The sequence below is a fragment of the Scylla paramamosain genome, chromosome 11 (assembly GCF_035594125.1).
Source record: "Scylla paramamosain isolate STU-SP2022 chromosome 11, ASM3559412v1, whole genome shotgun sequence".
In the NCBI taxonomy this organism is placed as follows: domain Eukaryota; kingdom Metazoa; phylum Arthropoda; class Malacostraca; order Decapoda; family Portunidae; genus Scylla; species Scylla paramamosain.
Genome location: NC_087161.1, coordinates 2814159 through 2834084, shown reverse-complemented (window position 1 = coordinate 2834084; position 19926 = coordinate 2814159). Strand labels below are relative to the sequence as shown.

The 19926-nt window shown below is 41.6% G+C and overlaps 1 protein-coding gene across 2 annotated transcripts; it reads left to right on the top strand.

Moving 5' to 3' along the window:
* The first annotated feature begins 289 nt into the window (after positions 1 to 289).
* LOC135104825 (protein HID1-like) lies at positions 290 to 19164 on the top strand. 2 transcript variants are annotated; one of them, XM_064012474.1, is made up of 17 exons: positions 290 to 887; positions 1894 to 2107; positions 3368 to 3516; positions 3929 to 3982; positions 5164 to 5332; positions 6416 to 6660; positions 6950 to 7147; positions 7680 to 7770; positions 7975 to 8100; positions 8732 to 8836; positions 9326 to 9490; positions 10021 to 10254; positions 11251 to 11480; positions 11846 to 11977; positions 13331 to 13548; positions 13832 to 13990; positions 14324 to 19164. In XM_064012474.1, the coding sequence occupies exons 1-17, from the start codon at positions 822 to 824 to the stop codon at positions 14385 to 14387; spliced, it is 2619 nt and encodes an 872-aa protein (XP_063868544.1). In that variant the 5' UTR covers positions 290 to 821; the 3' UTR covers positions 14388 to 19164. The 2 variants fall into 2 exon arrangements, with proteins under 2 accessions (XP_063868544.1, XP_063868545.1); XM_064012475.1 differs by lacking the exon at positions 11846 to 11977 and having other exon boundaries at positions 296 to 887.
* Positions 19165 to 19926: the final 762 nt, after the last annotated feature.

The window sequence follows — 19926 nt, the reverse complement described above, 5'->3', positions numbered from 1 at the left end:
TCTCTCTCTCTCTCTCTCTCTCTCTCTCTCTCTCTGTTCAGCCTAAAAGAAGACAAACCCATTTTTTCTCCAAAAATGCATACTTATATGTGACACACACACACACACACACACCACACACACTAAACGTAAAACACACCACCACATTCCTCTGAAGTATAGAAGTTTGTGAGAGAGTCCGGCTTGACAACCTTGACGTGAACCACGAGTACAACCTTAATAACAGTCCTGTTTTTACACTTACATAACAGAGGCTGGTGCGTAGTTTCCTCTGAGTCAAGGAGTTGAGCGGGGAGCGAATCAGTTCTTCCTTGTATGCTGAACTGGAAGCGTTGACAGAACAATGAACAGAGCATTAAGGACTGTATTCTGAAACACTTCTACGCCCTGCCTTTACTACATTCTAAAGGCTTCATTGAAGTTACACGAGTTTTTTTTTTTAAGGATGTTTTATGGTTATAGTGGCATATTAGCAAAATTTTTTGCACTATTAACAGGAGAAACATTCTTGAGAACCAGCTAATCGTCTCTCTGGCCTTTGAAAATAGTCATGGTGAAAGAGCAAAGCGTTTAAAAATACAGGCCTAAATCCTCTCCTTTGACAGTTACACAACAGATACCACTGCGTTCCATAATACGTAGTTCCGTCTGACCCAAGGATAAGTTTGGTCCGGAGTAAGCCAATCCCTCCGTGTGTCGCGTCGCCTCGGAACCTTAGCGAGCCAAACACTCGCTGCCATCCCCAAGCTGTCACACTCCCACGTCTCGGTTCACTCCGCCACTCCCCCAGGTGCCACGGCAGCATCCCCTACTGACTAGTGATGGGCAATGCAGACACCAAGTTGCACTTCAGGAAGGCGGTAGTGCAGCTGACGACCAAGACACAGGTGAGGGGAGAGTGGGAGATTAGGGAAAGGTGAGGGAGGCGCCGGAGGGAGGGTGAAACATATTGTAAGCGAGTGTGGGTGAGAGGGAGGCGTGTGGGAGGCGGGAGTGTGGCAGGGGCAGAGGTGCTGTGGGGGAATGTGGGATAGTTTGAAGGTGTGAACGAGATGAGGACTTGAAGGGAAGGGTTGTGGATGAAGGGAACTGAAAGGTTATGTGGAGACGTGGTGGGCGCAGCAGTGACCACTTTGTACTAAGATGAGATTGTTGAGGAATCTGCCAAATCTTATCAATACAATCTCCTTATATATATATATATATATATATATATATATATATATATATATATATATATATATATATATATATATATATATATATATATATATATATATATATATATATATATATATTCTTGTCGTTCCTCCTCAGCTCCAACAAACTTGGGGGTCTAGTGTGAGAGTGAAGTTTTCAGGTGGGCAATGTAAAAATGAGTGAAATTGGCTTTCACAAAAAGTCTGCGGGAAAAATAATTCCTTTTCATAAGTTGTTGGACTAGGAGAGCAAATATGGGCTCTCAAACCTAACCTAATCTAACGGAGGGCTTTGCCCCTCCTTACCTCCCTAACCTAACCTGATGGGGGAGGAGGGCTGCATCTCTCAACACCCTCCCCTCCTAACCTAACCTAATGTGGGGGCTATGCCCTCTCAATCCCCCTCCCTAATCTAACTTAACAGGGGCTCTATCCTCCTCAATCCCTCATGACCTAATCTAATGGGGCCTGTGCCTCCCTTGACCCCTATGACCTATCCTAACCTAACCAAATGGGGGAGGTTGCACTTCCTTGACCCCCACTGACCTAATCTAACCTACCATGACATTATAACCTAGCCAGGGGTCTTAAAAAGACCTTTTTTTGGAATGCTTTGTAAACATATTGGAGACAGACATCCATAAGACTGGACACCACCACCTCCCAACTCAATGTGACACATTGTCCTTCCCAGCCCATCGATGCAGGAGATGACCACTTCTGGGAGCAGTTCTGGGGGGAACATGTCCAATCTGTGCAGGATGTCTTTGCCCTCATCCCTGCTGCTGAGATACGCTCGCTGCGGGAGGAGGCGCCGTCTAACCTGGCCACACTATGCTACAAGGCTGTGGAGCGGCTGGTGAGGGCGGCTGACACTGGGTGCTCCACACAGCCTGAACAGCAAGTGGGTGAGTAATGGGAAGCTGTGGCTGATGCTGGAGTTGTTACTTTGTTACTCTCTATGCTAGGCTGATATTCTATATGTTTTTTATTATTTTTTTTTTAATGTTAGAGGGATACTGGCCAAGGGCACTCCTCAGATATATCCATTCAGCTTCTCTCTATTCCAGCAGTGAGGTAGGAAAGGCAAGGCAAGGCAAGGCATCTCCATACTTACACTTACATATTCCTAAGCATTGTCTCAGCTGAAGGCCTCTGGATGAGTAAGGAAGGACTGACTCCTACTACACCACACTGCATGAAGATCAGTTGTGCAGAATTGGCCAGATGTTGTTATGAGTGTATTGTTATATTGACCTATGAAACCAAAACAGTGTGTGTGAAAGGAACAAATGGCCTTGATGTACAGCACAAAATTTTGATATTGTTTATTTCCCATTGTAATACCAATGTGCAATGCTATCCCCTTTGTTGTTATGATTACACTTATCTTACTTAGCTCTCACTGTTCTCCAAAGGGTTACCAAGTTTGCTTGTGGGGTTTGTGTGAATGTAGTGACCAAGCCTCCTATGGTGATGGTTGTGGTGAAGTAAGGACAGAACATTGTGGCTTACAGAATAGAGCAAAGTTGACATCATGATCATAGGTAAGAAGTTTAGTTTACTCATGGTTTATGTGAGTGCTCCATGTGGTGATGGCTGTGGTGGTGAGATAATACAGAACATCATGGTTTACTGAGCAAACCAAAGTTGAAGACACCATGATCACAGATAAAAGGAAGAAAGGCAGGACACATCACACACTGCACAGATAATACACAGACGCTCAGTGAGAGTAGTTATGGAATGACAACCTGTGGATTGTGAAGTGAAGCAAGGCAGACAGAGAACTAGACTGAGATGAGAAATTTGCCAGGATGACCTTGAATAGATAGACAGGTGACAAAGATGAGAAGGGAATATTGGGGATGCTTTTTTACTGCATCATTTCATCTATCTATCTATATAACAGACTGGCATCCTAGATAAAGCACCACACACTCATACACACATCACTCTTACTCTTAGTGCTGTTGATCCCTGGTGGAAAGGGATTGTCTTGTGGGATTGGTTGATATAAAACAGTGATGTGGTGCAGTTTATTGCCTCACACCTTCCCTTATTGATTAGGTGCAGTGTATTGTAATGGTGTGTTGCAGTATATTATCTCACACTTGCTGCTTCCCTCTTAATTATATGGTGCTGTTTACTATAATTATGTATTGCAGTGCTGAATTGTGTGAGGATCCTGACGCGGGTGCTTCCCTACATCTTTGAGGACCCAGACTGGCGGGGTTTCTTCTGGTCCAGCCTGCCAGCAAGTGGAGACGAGGGGGAGTCCGTGCCCCTCGCCCACAGCCTCATCCACGCCCTCTGTGTTAGTGTGCTTTACTTATTATGGTGCAGAGAGTCTGAGATGTCCTCATTCATTAACTTATATATCATAAATCTCTTCTCTCTCTTTCTTTCTGATTTGTTGGGAGATCAGTCTCTTTTAATCTTCCCTCCTAAGTTGTCTTTACCATTTTAGGCACCTTAGCTGTGTGTGTGTGTGTGTGTGTGTGTGTGTGTGTGTGTGTGTGTGTGTGTGTGTGTGTGTGTGTGCAGGGTATAATAATATGTAGACACATGTATGGGAAGAAGATAAAATAAATATAAACTAAAGAAGGGAAAATGAGCAAAAACAAGATAAGAATTGTTGAGATGGTGGAAAGACAGAGAGAGAGAGAGAGAGAGATTTGTGTAAGAGTTAGGTGCAGGTGTGTGATGCTCCCTCCTTTTCCCCTCAGGACCTGCTCTTCTGTCCAGACTTCACTGTCACCCCCAACAAGAAGACAGGACCTGTGAGTACACCATTGTTGTTATTATAAGTTGTAATAGTAGTAGTAGTACTACTAGTAGTAGTAGTAGTAGTAGTAGTAGTAGTAGTAGTAGTAGTAGTAGTAGTAGTAGTGAGATTTCAAGACACTTTAAAATTTTGGTTATTCCTTTGAACTGAATCTTTGAAAACTGGCATGTTGTGAGATAATTTTTTATTGGTTAATTTTGTTTATTTTATTTATTTATTTATTTATTTATTTATTCATTTGTGTTTTGTTCTTGGTCAGTGTCCCTCTTGCATAAGAAATAGTAGTAGTAGTAGTAGTAATAGCAGTAGTGTTGTTATTATTATTATTATTATTATTATTATTATTATTATTATTATTATTATTATTATTATTATTATTATTATTATTATTATACCATTTTTTTCACAAGGTATTGATAATTACATATTGTTATTATTATCATCATCATATTTTGTGTATACATGTGTGTGTATTTAAATTTCACTACATGCTGATTGTGTACATTGAGATTTACAAGTGTGTGTGTGTGTGTGTGTGTGTGTGTGTGTGTGTGTGTGTGTGTTTAGTTGGTTGTATTTACTCAGTTGTGTTTGTTTAGTTATAGTACACAGGGCCTGAGCTGCACTTGTATCATTTTACCTTCATATCTACTTTCATTTCTGTCTATATCTACTCTCTTCATTGATTTACACACTGGAATTCAGTTTTTGTGTATGTATGTATGTATGTATGTGAGAGAGGGACAGTCTTACATACACACACTCACACTTCTGCCTCTGGTGTATGTGTGTGTGTTTGTGTATGTGTTTGTGAAGTAGTCTTACATACATACACTCACATATTTGTCTCTGTTGTGTATGTGTATGTTTCTGTGACTTTATTTGTGTATGACAGTCTTACGCAGGTCCATATTCAGAATCATTTTGCTCTCTCACCACGACAATTTTCAAAGGCCACAGAGATGATAAACCGGATTCTCAGGAGTGTTTCTCCTGTTAATAATGTAGAAACCTTGTTAACCTGTCACTAAAATCATAAAAACACCCTTGAAAACCTGTTTAACTTCAAATAGAGCCTTTTGAAAGTAGTGGAGGTGAGAGCAGAAGTGTTTGAGAATATTGTCCATGCACTCACACATCTCCCATCACCTCCCTGTCACTCTTCCCTTCCCCTAGGACAAACATGAGGACCTGCAGAGTATTGACAGCTGTGAATACATCTGGGAGGCGGGTGTGGGATTTGCTTCCTCCCCCCCACACCTGCCGGCCCATGATACCAACCGTACCGAAATCCTGAAGCTGATCCTCACCTGCTTCAGCCAGACCATCTACCAGCCCTCCTCAGGTGTGCTGCCGGCCCCTCCACCCCTCCCTGCCACCGTCCCCTTCACCCATTCATCTCTGTCTCCTCTCTCCCACCTCAACCTAACCTAACACACCCACCATACTAGCCCCCCCCCCTCTCTCTCTCTCTCTCTCTCTCTCTCTCTCTCTCTCTCTCTCTCTCTCTCTCTCTCTCTCTCTCTCTCTCTCTCTCTCTCTCTCTCTCTCTCTCTCTCTCTCTCTCTCTCTCTCTCTCTCTCTCTCTCTCTCTCTCTCTCTCTCTCTCCCTATCTACTCTATCTCTCTTATTCTCTTTCTCTTCCCTTCCCTTCCCCTTCTCCTCTCACTCTCCTCTCTTCCCTTACATTCTCATTATCTAAGGTTTATTTCTTTCCTCTCCTTTTATTCTTATTGTTTGTTTAATTGATCCTTCCTTTTCTCATTTGCGGTTTCCTTTCCTCTTTTGTTGTACGTTCTCTTCCTCTTCTCCTCTCTTCCTTTGTCTTTCCTGATGATCCAGTACAATGGAGACAACATCATGCATTCCTACTCTCTAGTTAAATGTTATACAGACAACAAGCAGTCAGGCAGTCTCCCTCCCTAACATAGATGCTGACATATTTACAATTCAGTCATACAAGCTCTTTCTCCAATATAAGTGCATAAAAATATAAGGGAGGGTTTTAAGAGGCCAGTTAGCCCAGATGTAGCAGTCCCTGTAAATAAAGTAGAAAATAGTTAATGAATAAATACATGCTTATATCTACATACTTATCATTCCCATCAATAAGTTTATCTAGTATTTTAAAGCTCCTTATTGACTCAACAGTAATAACCTGATTACTGAGTCTGTTTCAGTCATCTACCACCCTATTTGGCAACCAACTGCTTCCCATATCTGTATAATGCACCTCTCCTGTATACAACTATTCGAGAACCAGCTGCTTCCTGTATTTGTATAATGCACTTCTCCTGTATACCACCCTCTTTGAAAACCAATTTCTTCCTATATCTGTTTGATGCACCTCTCCTGTCTACCACCCTATTTGATAATCAATATTTTTCCTATCTCTGCATGACACACCTTGCCTTTATCGCCCCACAGAAATGAGTGAGGTGCCCAACAGGTGGATTGCAGCCTTCACGTGGGCTGACAACCGCCACGCACTGCCTCTCTTCACCTCGCTGCTCAACACAGTGTGCGGCTACAACCCCACGGGCCTTGGGGTTCCCTACAACCACCTCCTCTTCTCAGACTACCGCGAGCCCCTGGTAGAGGTGGCCCTTCAGATCCTCATCACCACCCTGGACCATGACATCACCTCCACCTCGCCCCCAAACCAGGAGGAGGTGAGGCAGGGTTCATGAGATGCCTTTGTATATTGCTGAGATAAATTTGTAACTTGGTGCAGCACAGGAGTGTGTGTAGGAGAGGGAAACAAGTGTGAAAGTTGAGGCTCATGGTGAATACCTCCATCTTGCCCCCTATCTAGAAGGAAGTGAGGTAGGGTCCATGGGAGGCTTGTGTGTGTATTGCTGTGGTTATTTTGTTAGTGAATGCAGCATGAGAGTAGGAAGAGAGAGAGGATGACTTGTTCCCCTATCACTCCTGTCTCTGATCCTTGTCACTGCCCCTCAGCCCACCATGCCCAGCAACCTCTTCATCAACTACCTGAGTCGCATTCACCGAGAGGAAGATTTCTCCTTCGTGTTGCGTGGCTTCACTCGCCTCCTCAACAACCCGCTGCAGCAGACCTACCTCCCCCACTCCACCAAGAAGGTCAACTTCCACCAGGAGCTGCTTGTCTTCTTCTGGAAGTTCTGCGACTACAACAAGGTGGGCTGAGTTATGTCAGGGCAGCTGTGGAGGTGGGCATGGGATTAAACTAAGTGGAGGAGACATCAAATGTTGGTGTTGTGCAGATAAGGCTCAAATGCAATGGAAGGTTCACTGGTTGTGTTTGTTGAGTTAAAAGTGCAGAAAATTATTAGAACATTTGTTATTATTGTCTGCATAAAATTGAAACAATAAAAAAACTTATCACATTGTTAGTGTGAGGAAAAGAATTTTGATTATTGCATGCATAAAATCTACAATAATTTTAGTACAGGGAGAAATGGAATTTAATTACTAACAACACAAAATAATTCAGTAAAGAATCTTTTCATGTTATTAATACAAAGAGGAAAAGAATTTTAACTGTTGACAACATGAAACAGTTCAGTAAAGAATCTTACAATGTTAATGTGAAGAGGAAAGCAAACACAAAAAGCAACCAATACCCAAATAAACAAATTGGTGTGACCCAGAATTGCCAAGAATGTAATGTTGCCTCTGTCCTGACTCCTTCTTGGTCTCCGCCCTGCAGAAGTTCCTGTTTTATGTCCTAAAGAGCAGTGACGTGCTGGACATCCTGGTGCCCATCCTGTACCACCTCAACGATGCCCGGGCTGACCAGTGTGAGTGTCTTGTGGGAGAAAAGAGGAAATAAAAAAAGAAAGGGGGCTCATTTGGATGCCAGTCACAAAAAAAAAAAAAAATAGACAAATGAACTATATAGTATTGGAGGATAAGTGTAATGAAACCTCCTTGAAGGAGTTGAAATCAAAAGGAGGAAATATAGAAGCAGGCAGTGAGTTCCAATATTTATTTTTCTTCCTCAGCTCGGGTTGGCCTGATGCACATTGGTGTGTTCATCTTGCTGCTGCTGAGTGGGGAGAGGAACTTTGGCGTGAGACTCAACAAGCCGTACACCGCCTCAGTGCCTATGGACATCCCAGTGTTTACAGGTGAGTGCCGGCCATCCTGTGTGACTCACCCATGGAGTGTGGTACCAATACACTTTCATATAGAATATCTAAAAGAATAATAGGAAAAGTTGCATTCTTCTGGATTATTTATGTTCAGGAAGAGAGAGAGACACTTTCATAAATGACATTGAGTTTAAAATGTTAGGGTGAATATTAATGAATTACTATGAAATGCTCTATCTCTCTCTCTCTCTCTCTGCATTAATCTTAAGGGAAATGTTATGTTTTCTAGATTACTTGAATTGAGGAAGAGAGGGAAATTTTCTGTAATTACATTGATGAGTGTTTGTAGAATTTTAAGGTAAATGGCAAGGAATTATTGTTGGTTTATAGTGGTTTATCACGCACTGTACTCATCATAGTGGAAAGGTTCTGTGCTTCTAAATTACTTGGGTTCAGGAGGAGAGGGAAACTTTCTAGTATAATGATGATGAGTGTTAGCAAAGTGTGAGGTGAATGTTGAGGAGTTACTCTTGGTATGGAAAGGAGGAAAACTTTATGAAATGACATTGATGGAAGTTTGTAGAATTTATATATGAATGTTAAAAAATTATTGTGGAATGCTTTCTCTCTTACTACTCATCCTAATCCACACTGCACCCCTCCACAGGCACCCACGCAGACCTGATGATCATTGTGTTCCATAAGATCATCACCACAGGGCACCAGCGCCTGCAGCCTCTCTTCGACTGCCTCCTCACCATCCTCGTCAATGGTGCGTGTACATGGACAGTGAGGCTTTCAAGTGTGTGTGTGTGTGTAGGTGTAAGTGTAATTAGTGTGGGTGTAGTAAGGGTGTGTAAGACGGAGTGGTGTGTGTGGCAGGTGTTAGTGTGAGTGCAGTGTGTGTGCTTTGATTCTTGTGATTGTCTGATGCAAGATGGACTGTGTGTGTGTGTGTGACCTTTGTTTAGCAGGTCAGTTTTTAATATTTATGATGTAAGTAGTTAATGCAGGTAGTAATAGTCATCATAGTAGTAGTGGAAGCAGCAGTAGTAGTAGTAGTAGTAGCAGTAGTAGTAGTAATAGTAGTAGTAATAATAGGTAGTTGTAGTAGTATATAATTTATAATGAAATACAGTAATAATAAGGGTAATAATAAGTAATAATATTGCTGCAAAAAGCAGCAATATTTGATGTAGTATTAAGTACTGTCATTCTTCCTGGAGTCTCACAATTGTTACTGTTGCCACCACCACCACAGTGTCGCCGTACATCAAGACTATGTCCATGGTGGCAGCCAACAAGCTGCTGCACCTGCTGGAGGCATTCTCCACCCCCTGGTTCCTGTTTTCTGCCCCGCACCACCACCACCTCGTCTTCTTCCTCCTCGAGACATTTAACAACATCATCCAGTACCAGTTTGATGGTAAATTACTCCACCCAGTATACTGTTTATTCATTTATTTGTTTTATTCATTTACCTATTTTATGTATTTTATTTTATTTATCTTTATTTTTATTTTTAGCTTTGTACTAATATGTAGTGATATATCTATACTTTATGTGTGTGTGTGTGTGTGTGTGTGTGTGTGTGTGTGTGTGTGTTAATAGTATGCTAAAGGGATATTGCAGCCAATGTGCATCTATCTACCTGTTTCTCCTTATATCTGTCTATTTATGTTTTTAATTTCAGTCTATCTTTAAATCTATCTATTTATCTCTATTTATCTGTCTATATGTCTATCTATCTATCTAGATCTGTATCTTTCTGTTTATTTATTTATCTGTCTATATATATATATATATATATCAGTCTTTATCATTCTATCTATCCATCCATCCTCTCTCAGCTCATCTACTTACTTACCTATATGTCTATCTGTATGTATCTATCCATCCTCTATCTGCTCCTCTACTTATCTCTGTGTCTGTCTATGTGTGTTTGTGTGTCCTCAGGAAACAGCAACCTGGTGTACACAATCATCAGGAAGCGTCAGGTGTTCCACTCCCTGGCCAACCTCCCCACTGACTGCTCCACCATCAACAAGTCCCTCACTCGCCGGGGGAAGCGCACTCTCACCCGCCACCCCTCCACTGAGTCCACCCGCGGCCCCCCCACCATGGAGGGCGCCCTGCCTGCCCAGCCCGCCCAGCCTGGCACCCAGACCGCCACTCTCGCTGCCATGCCAGGTTGGGGGATTCAGTGTTTTAAAATTCTATGGGTTGCAATGGGAGTTTTTGATTATGGGGTTTCTTATAAGGGAAGAAATAGTTACAGTTTGTATTCCCTTACTTTCTTTGTCTTTTTAATCCTTCCTTGGTACTTAAAAGAGGTATTATCATCATTCATAAAACTCTACAGATCACAAGAGGGTTGATTATTAAGGCAGAAATAGTTAGTTAGTTTTTTTTTACGCAAGATGAATTTTGGCTAAGGGCTACAAAAAGTTAGAAAAAAGGTTTCCAGGATGTGCCAGTTCCTAAGGAGGAGAGCCAAAAGGACTATCTTGAAATCATCCTCTTATTCTTTCCTTTTTCTGTCTTCTTCTGTGCCTCCCTGGTGATTAAAAAGAGGAAAAAGTGTCTTGAAACCTTCCTCTTGTTCTCTGCTTTTTTTGTGTCCTCTTCCATGCCTCCTTAGTGATTATAAAGAGGTAGAAGTGTCTTAAAACCTCCTCCTTGTTCTCTGTTCCTTCTATCCCCTTTCATGGCTCCTTGGTGATTATAAAGAGGGGCAAGTGTCTTAAAACCTCTCTCTTGGTCACAACTCTTACCCTATTAAGTCTGTGCACCTTTTCCTGTCTTATTTGTGATGAAAATGAGTTATCATCATCATTTCTTCCCATTTTGCTGTTCAGAAACTCTTTTTCTTGGTTGAACCTCTTATTCTCTGCCTTTTCTGCCCCCTTCTATGCCTCCTTGATGATTAAAAAGAGAGAGAAGTGTCTTAAAACCTCCCTCTTAGTCACAGCTTTTATTCCCTAACTTTTCTGCCCTCTTTAATGCTTCCTTGATTATAAAAAGGAGCTATTTTCACCATTTCTTCCCATCTCACTCCTCAAAAACCTCCCTCTTGATCACAGTTTCTATTCCCATTCTTCCCATACCTTCTCTCACGCCTCACTGATGATTAAAAGGAGTTATCACCATTATCCCTTCCTCCCTCATTACTCTCACTCCCCTTAGGTCTGGAGAAGATGACAGAGAAGGAGTCAGCTCATCCCACCACACAGCAGCTCCACAACCTCACCTCTGTCACCACTAATGGGGATCTGGTGGGCCCTCTCTCTCCCCAAGTACCCCCAACCCCCACCACCCCAGAGGACGGCCCCCCACTCCCCATCGGCACCAGCATCCAGCCCCCTGCCCTCCACCACTCCCTCCCTGCCATCCAAGACCTCAAGCTGACTGACAAGGTAAGGGGAGACCTGGGTAGATCGGCAAGTGAATTGTGATGTGTGATTGGTTCATTTAGTGGGTAATGGTTTGTAATTGGTTAATTCCTGGGTTACTGGTGTTCTGTGATTGGCTGATTTGGTGACTGGTATGAAATAGAATGATTTATTACTTGTGTGCATATCAGTGACAGCAGTTAGGAAGATTTTTGAAGATATATTGAGATCAGTGTGCATGGATGTGTTACCCTGTCATAGCCACCAGTTATGTTTACTGAGGAGGAGGAGGAAGAAGAGAAGGAACCACTGACCACTCACCTCCTCAGAAATGTTTAGGAAGAGGAAGAAGTATCGTCATTAAATTTTACTTCCCCATAATTATACAGGAAGAGGAGGAGGAGGAGGAGGAGGAGGAGGAAGAAGAGGAGGAGAGAGTATGCTTGGATGGAGACACAGAGGACAGTCTTCTCCTGTCAGACCTGCAGCCTCCACCCTCCACCCACACCTCCTCCGTCATGGTGAACACTCCTCCACACGCTGCCTTGGTGCTCTCTTGTCCTTGTTGTCTAGTGTTTAGGTGGCAGTGGCAGCTGATCACTTCTTTACGATTCACTATTTGTTATTTTGCATGTCTTATTTCAGCATGTGTTTTTGTTTTTTGTATATGATTCTGTGTTATTTATTTATCTGTTTGTTTATTTTTTTTCAGCACTAGATATGTTCAGGATTCAGGATTAACTTAATTTGTATTTATGATTTATTGTTTATTACTGTGCATGTCTTTTTTTCAGCATGTGTCTATATTTTCATGTGTAATTCTGTGTTAATATTTATGTTTTTTTCAGCACCAGGTATGGCCCTTTTATCTCAGGATTAACTCAGTTTGTATATATGATTTATTATTTATTATTTTGCATGTCTGTTAATTTTTATTTTATTTTATTTATTTATTTATTTTCAGCACCAGATACTTCTCTTTTGTCTCATGACTATAGCAAAATTTATATTTCAGCATAAGTTTTAGTCTGGCAGAGTGCTGATGCTCACTTGTCTTATCCACAACATACTGATATTATAAATTATGTGTGCTTTGGTAAAGCATTGATCCAGTCCACTCCCGAAAGCTCTTCAGAGACACTGGATTAATTTTTGTCACTCTTATGCAACAGAATACATACCTTCACTTTAAATAATACTTCCATGAAACTCACTTTGACTCCTGCCTGCACAATACTTCTGATCAGCAGACTTGTCTAATTTACTGTTTAGGAGACAGAAGGTGAAGCCCTGCCAAGAGCGAGGCCATCTATCAACTTGCCATTATGAACTTATTAAACCTTCTCAGAGTTCAAAAGAGAAAAGTGCCATGTTTTGTAACCTACACATAGTTGCTTTGTTCTTTGTTTGCTATCCAGGAATACTCTAAATGTGCTGTAGTCCAGGTATCTTATCTAAAACCTGAAGATTAATTGTGGAACATTAAAAATATCAGCTTGATTTTCTAGCAAGTTTATGTATGCTACATGATAAATAATTGTTTGATCAGCTGAAGGCTTTCCTTTGTAACCTACATAGTCCAGTAGATGGAGCACTGCTGTACCATGATGTTTGTTGCCATGCATTCTCAGATGTCATACAGAACACAAACACTCTTGTAAACCTGCAGTAAACATTTAAAGTTTAGAAATGTGCATGTTATGTCAAGAGAAGAATAATACATACTGTGTGTAATCTCTTAGTACAGGGAAAAGTTATACAATTCACAGAAGAGAGACAACACAAATAATAATGCATGTTCTTTGGTACATTTGATTTGATTTGATTGGAGTCTTCCTCAGTCTCCACTGTTCTGATGGAAACTGTGTCCCCAGCCTGGGCGTGGAGACAGCCCTACCCCGTCCCTCAACTCTGGGGTGTCTGATTCCTCTGGCCCCAGCATGAGCCACGTGCCCACCTCCTCCCCCGGCCCTCAGCCCTGGACACCCACCACAGCCTGGGTACTGAGCTGGAAGGCTAAGCTGCCCCTCCAGACCATCATGAGGCTCCTGCAGGTGCTGGTGCCACAGGTGGAGAAGATCTGTATTGACAAGTAAGTCTGCCGGTGTATGTGTGTCTTCATTGTCATCACAGCACTATTTACTGTACTGTTCAAGATGAATGAAGGCTTCAGGCTAGTGCATTGCTGGCAAACATGAGGCAAATATTAGGCAACACAAGCATAGGAATTATTGAAAGAGAAAATCAGTAATAACAATGAGATAAATCAGTAAAGAATTTATCTGAGTGTATTGTATTCTCCAATGGGCTTCCCTTAGCCTCAGATGTCCCTCAACCCTAAGTGTTCCCCAGCCTTAAACTACTTCTGTCCACAGGGGTCTGACCGATGAGAGTGAGATCCTGAGGTTCCTGCAGCATGGCACCCTGGTGGGCCTGCTGCCGGTGCCACACCCCATCCTGATTCGCAAGTACCAGGCCAACTCTGGCACAGCCACCTGGTTCAGGACCTACATGTGGGGCATCATCTATCTTAGGTGAGCTGCTTGTCTTCCCACTGCTTGGTACTGTGTATGTGTGAGCTGTCATCAGATTATATTTTAACAGGATTGAGTCATGCATGTGTGTGTCCTTTCATTTAGTATTGATTTATAATTATCCTTAAAACTAAGAATATCACTGTCATATGCAACTTATAGGTAGTAATAGCTTATAGGTAGTACGTAATAGCTTAATTATTAAGCTATTGTGTGTGTGTGTGTGTGTGTATGTGTGTGTGTGTGTGTGTGTGTGCTAGCATCTCAGCATACATACAGCCTTACAGTATAGTGAAAGGAAAGTTAACACTATATTTTCTCTTCTTCCCACAGAAATGTTGATCCTCCCATCTGGTATGATACAGACGTCAAGTTGTTCGAGATCCAACGTGTGTGAGGCACTGGCCAATGTGTGTGTTTGTGTGTGTGTGTGTGTGTGTATGTGTGTGTGTGTGTGTGTGTGTGTGTGTGTGTGTGTGTGTGTGTGTGTGTGTGTGTGTGTGTGTGTGTGTGTGTGTGTCTCGCCAGCCATCAAGAGTGTGTGAGTGTGTGTGTGTGTCTCACCAGCCATCAAGAGTGCAACTCATAATGTGTGAGTCTTGAAAACCATATATGGAGAATGCAGTGTGTGTGTGTGTGTGTGTGTGTGTGTGTGTGTGTGTGTGTGTGTGTGTGTGTGTGTGTGTGTGTGTGTGTGTGTGTTTTTCTTATCTAGGTCATGTCTCTCTTCTTTGCTTGTATTAATGAAGTGTTGTTTTCTAGTTTGTGTTGGTGAGGCCTTCTTGTGTCTTCCTTTATGTATACTGATGAGGTTATTTCTTCCTTTCTTTGTATCATTAAGGGCAGCTTGTCATTCCCTCTGATTTGACAAGATAACATTTGCTCTTCGTTTGTCTGCATTGATCATTTTTGCATGTTGTTGTCGTGGATTGGTGAGGTTATCTTGTCTCTTCCTCTTCTGTGTTAGTTGGTCACCTTGCCTCTGGTGGACACCCTGCATGAGTGTCACAAGACCTTACTGTGGCACTAAGGTCGTCAGTCAGTTAATCTGCTTCCTGCCATGAATCAGTTAAGGCAAAATGGCAAGCTAGTCTGTTGTGGTGTCTGTCTTCTTGGGGCAAGGAATATTCTTATTTTACTTGTAGAATTCCATATAGTGTTCAGTATAGAAGTTGATGAGGTCAGATTTGGAAAAATCAGTAAACCAAATGGTGTTGGCCCTGATGTGATGTGTTCTAGAGGGTGAGGGTTGCTTCTCTCCACCACAGAGGTTATGATGGGAGGGAATCCTGGTGAATGTATGTGCGTAGATGCTTTGCCTTGGTTACTCCCGTCTGTGTGGTATGCAGGCCTGGTGTATGGAGTGTGTGTGTGTGTGTGTGTGTGTGTGTGTGTGTGTGTGTGTGTGTGTGTGTGTGTGTGTGTGTGTGTGTGTGTGTGTTGCATCAGGGCCTGCTGTGTTCTGTTTGCCTCTGTGGTGGTAATTATTGCAAGTACTTATGTACTGTGAACTTCTTAATGATTTATATGCTTTCCAATGTTTTGATCTCTTCTGAAGTATTTTCATTAATCTTAGTTCCCTTAAAGTTAATGTAGTGCTGTATGCTATTTTTATGTATATATATTTAAGCCTAAACATTCCAGATAGACAAATGAGTGAGGTCAGAGTGACAACATGAGAACAGAACCAACATTCTGGTCACACCTGACCCTGAACCTTGAACAGCTGCACAGCATTGTGTGCTGCTGTAACTACCAACACTCACTCAGTGCAATACAACCATGTTATGTTATTAACAGTTGTGCTGGCAGTGGCAACAACTGTCCACTCCTTTAACTGAAGCCCAGCTGTTGTATTTTAATGTAGTATTGTGTGTGTGTGTATATATATATATATATATATATATATATATATATATATATATATATATATATATATATATATATATATATATATATATATATATATATATATATATATATATATATATATATATATATTGTAGTGTTCGTTTTATGATTTTATCTATTTATTTAATTTTTAGGTGAAGAATGATTCTCTCTTAGAGAGACCTTAAAAGGCCTAAATAGTAAGGTGTGAGAGAATGCTTGTGAATGTGAATCTACATATGTAGAAACCTTGTAGTGGCTGGCCTCCTTTAGGATAAATTTTGGTTTGGTAAATATATAAACTGTTATTTAATTTAATTTTAAAATTTTAGAATTGGTGGATAATTGGTGATGCAATGCTTCCTGAAAGCTGTATGGGTGTGGTGAGGTGATCTGTGGAGATGAGCATAGAGAGGAGTGTGAAGAATTGTGAGTACTTGTAAGGATGTTAGAAGTGTGAGTCTTAGCAATTTTGATTAACTAGAAGCTGTTCCTAGTTAGTGGCAACTATTGGGGTGATTTAGATGGTGACTGCTGAAGTGAGAAATTAATTGAAAAACAACTGCAGATAACTGTGTGTGTGTGTGTGTGTGTGTGTGTGTGTGTGTGTGTGTGTGTGTGTGTGTGTGTGTGTGAACATCTACATCACAGGTGACACATTCCAGATAACATTCTCTAATCTAATACCATTGATAGTTTTTAGCAAAACTAGCAGTTAAGGGACATATTGTGTTCATGTGAAGATGGAGGGCACGGAATGAGTTGGTCAGTTGTTGCCTCTCACATCAGTCTTAGTTATTGGGAGTCAGGGTTCCCAGATGCATGGTGGCTCTCAGCACTTGGTGGCCCTGAGCACGTAGTGGCTCTGAGTCATCATGTACTCTTAGTTTTGAAAGAGGCTCCTCCATCTGACCTGGCACTCCTTATGTTTGGTGCATCCTGCTTGCCACAAGAGAAACCCACAGCAAAGCACCCCACAGCCTCCCCAGCTGCCAGCCAACACTGCACACCAGACCCAGCCAAGCTATTTTTATGGTGGAGGAGTTTGTTTAGAAAATTGCTCCATCTGTAATGAAACAAAAAACTATTGAGACAAATGGTAATACATTTCCTCTACAAAATGGTCCCTCCATAAAAGAATAATTGATATACAGTATGTCTACATTTTTTGTGTTGACACAATGCAGGAAGAGGCAGAGGTGGTGTGCATCAAGAGCCTTGAGTTATAGTGCTCTGTGGCACCATCCTGGCTGTCACCCTCTCACTCACACTCTTCCCTGTGATACCAGTGGCCTGGCAGAGTCCAGCCAGTCACAGTGTGAAGCGCACTTATAAAGTATTATTTGAATCTCTGTATGATGGAGTCCTTAAGTGTAGGCCTTGTCAGTGCCTCCTGCAGTGCCCCCAACGAGAGCTTTATATACTTGTACACAAAGTAAGGTTTGCACATTTCATTTTGATGCTGTGCATTTTCATCACCTGTTTGTTCATTTGTGCACTTCAAAAACATATCTTCAGTGTGGCTGACATTCAGGGTACTTTTTTATGTTATACATTTAGCAGTTTTGAAAAAAATATGAAGAGTTTGTTGATAACTGAAGACAGGGTTTTGTCCTGCCTGTTGAGGTGCAGCCTGTGATTGCACCAGGACTTGTGACACAATGTGGTGGAGTCACTGAGATCAGGATGTTTCCTGTGATTTGATGTAGCTGAGTGACGTGCAATGTTGGTGCATGGCATGGAGAGCACAGGTTTTGGTGCTGTCACATGACATGCAATTTGTTTGGTGCAATAGGGTCAAGTTCTTAGTCTTAAATGCAGTGAGGTGACATTTGTAGTTTTATTTATTTATTTATTTTTTTCCAGTATAGTGAATGGCACTGTGCTTGGTGCCAGCATTACTTCATGCCAGGACATAATTTGTGCCATGTCCAGCATCACACAGGAACTGTTTCCTTTGTAGAGTTGTCATTCATTTACATCACAATCCTTAACACAGATTTGGCCACAAAATCATTAAAGGAAATTATCTTTTGGTGATAAATTTGCCAAGACAGCAGCACAGTGGTGTGCCAGACCTGTATTGAAGGAACATACTAAAAAGGAATAGCAGCTTCATGAGGGAAATATTTCTTGTATAGTACCAGTTTAGTGACTTAGAGAATTCATGGCTCCTCAGTGACTGTAATATGAACAGGTGTTCATGTATGCATCTCATCATGTGTGGTGGAATCCTGGGTGGTGGTGGTGGTGGTGGAGATGAAGACAGAGGTGTGTGTGGTGAGATGTTAAGATCCTCTAACATTTACACTCCAATCTATAATATGTACCGGTGGTCTTAGAGCCATTGAGCCTCACCCACTTTCCTGCAAACATTATTTTATCCTGTGTCAGATGACCACTGACTTGTCAAGTTGATCTGAACGCATTTTGTACGGGAAGAGTTATGAGGAAGCAATGGAGGCTGACCACAAGGAATTCTTGAAGTTTTGTGCTAAATTCTTACCATTGCAATAGTGGCACACAGAATACTTGGGAGTAATTACAGCTGCTCTTGAATTGTGTGGCTTCCTCTGCAGCCTCCTCACATCAACTCTTCCTCAGTAACTGTCCTCATGTGTGTGTGTGTGTGTGTGTGTGTGTGTGTGTGTGTGTGTGTGTGTGTGTGTGTGTGTGTGTGTGTGTGTGTGTGTGTGTGTGACTCCTGCCAGACCAGCACCACCACTCCCTCCCACACACCAGACAGACTGGGAGGGCCACTGCTGGCACTGGTTAGGTCAGCAGGCAGGCTGGACTGAGGGCATCCCTCTGTTTTGGATTTGTGACAACAACTTGAGTTCTCCGAGGCACATGTCCTGTACTATTACTAATGTCACTCTTATGATTTTAGATTTTAGGATAAACATCTTGTAAGGATTAAGTATTGATGTGTATCATATCACTGCTCTGGAATCATATTTATATCCCCCAAATATATGCTGTTATTATATCTTATATATCCTCCCATATATCTATAATGTTCAAAGTCAAAGTAAGAAACTTTATTGCTGTGAAGAATTATTGTACAATTATTACAGAATATATTGTTTATCTGGCAGCAAGGCACAGCCTTCCAGAATGCTGTGAGTTATTGATGTAACTGATGAGAAAGGTCCAGCACTTGTACTGTGGGAAAACGCCACCTTGTATTCATATCAGAGTAATGTATACTGTGACAGTAGCAGATATACAAGTAGGTACGTACATGTATATTGACTTGGTAATAAAAGTAATGAGCATTTTCATACTCACCATATCATTTGACAGAATTACTTCCTACTGCTTGTGGTGAGTAAATTATTTTATAGGACTGACTCGTGTGTCTGTGTGCAGAAGCCACAGTACAATGAGGCAGGCATCCCTCACTTATAATATTTCATCTATGAACTGCAACACTTGTTTCTTTTGTGTCACCTGTGTGGAGTGCAGTGCTGACCTGTCTGGGTCCCTGGAACTAACACTAAATGTATGTAATGGAACCCGTCTTGAACTGTTTGTCAGGTGTAGTTACACTTGTGTCATGACCCAGAGGTGTGCTGGTGATTGGTGGGAACTGTGGCACTTATATAGGTAATGGCTATTCATGAGAGTCACCCCTTGCCATTTCACTGGACAAGACCTAAAATCAAGCACTGGTACAGCGTGTGAAGGTTGCAGTGCTCCTTCACTTCTATAATTTTGCTGTCACCAGAAATATTAAATGTGCAGGTAAGAGCCTCACCTGGAGTAAGTATTTAAGAAGATATGATTTTCTCTTGTATTTCTCCAGCTATCATTATTTTAACCTCATGTACTTACAATAAATAAATTAATAAAAAACAAAGAAATATGGCAAAGCAGAAAGAGCCAAGTTAAGACAATATTAACATTAGATACATATCAGAATTTTCCCTTCATATGTCTATATGTCACCTTTAAGACACCTGTCTTTGCTTCCTTCACATGTGCGATAAAAGAAAATTCACTGAATATGGCTAGGCAGAAAAGATCAGACTACAGAATTAAAA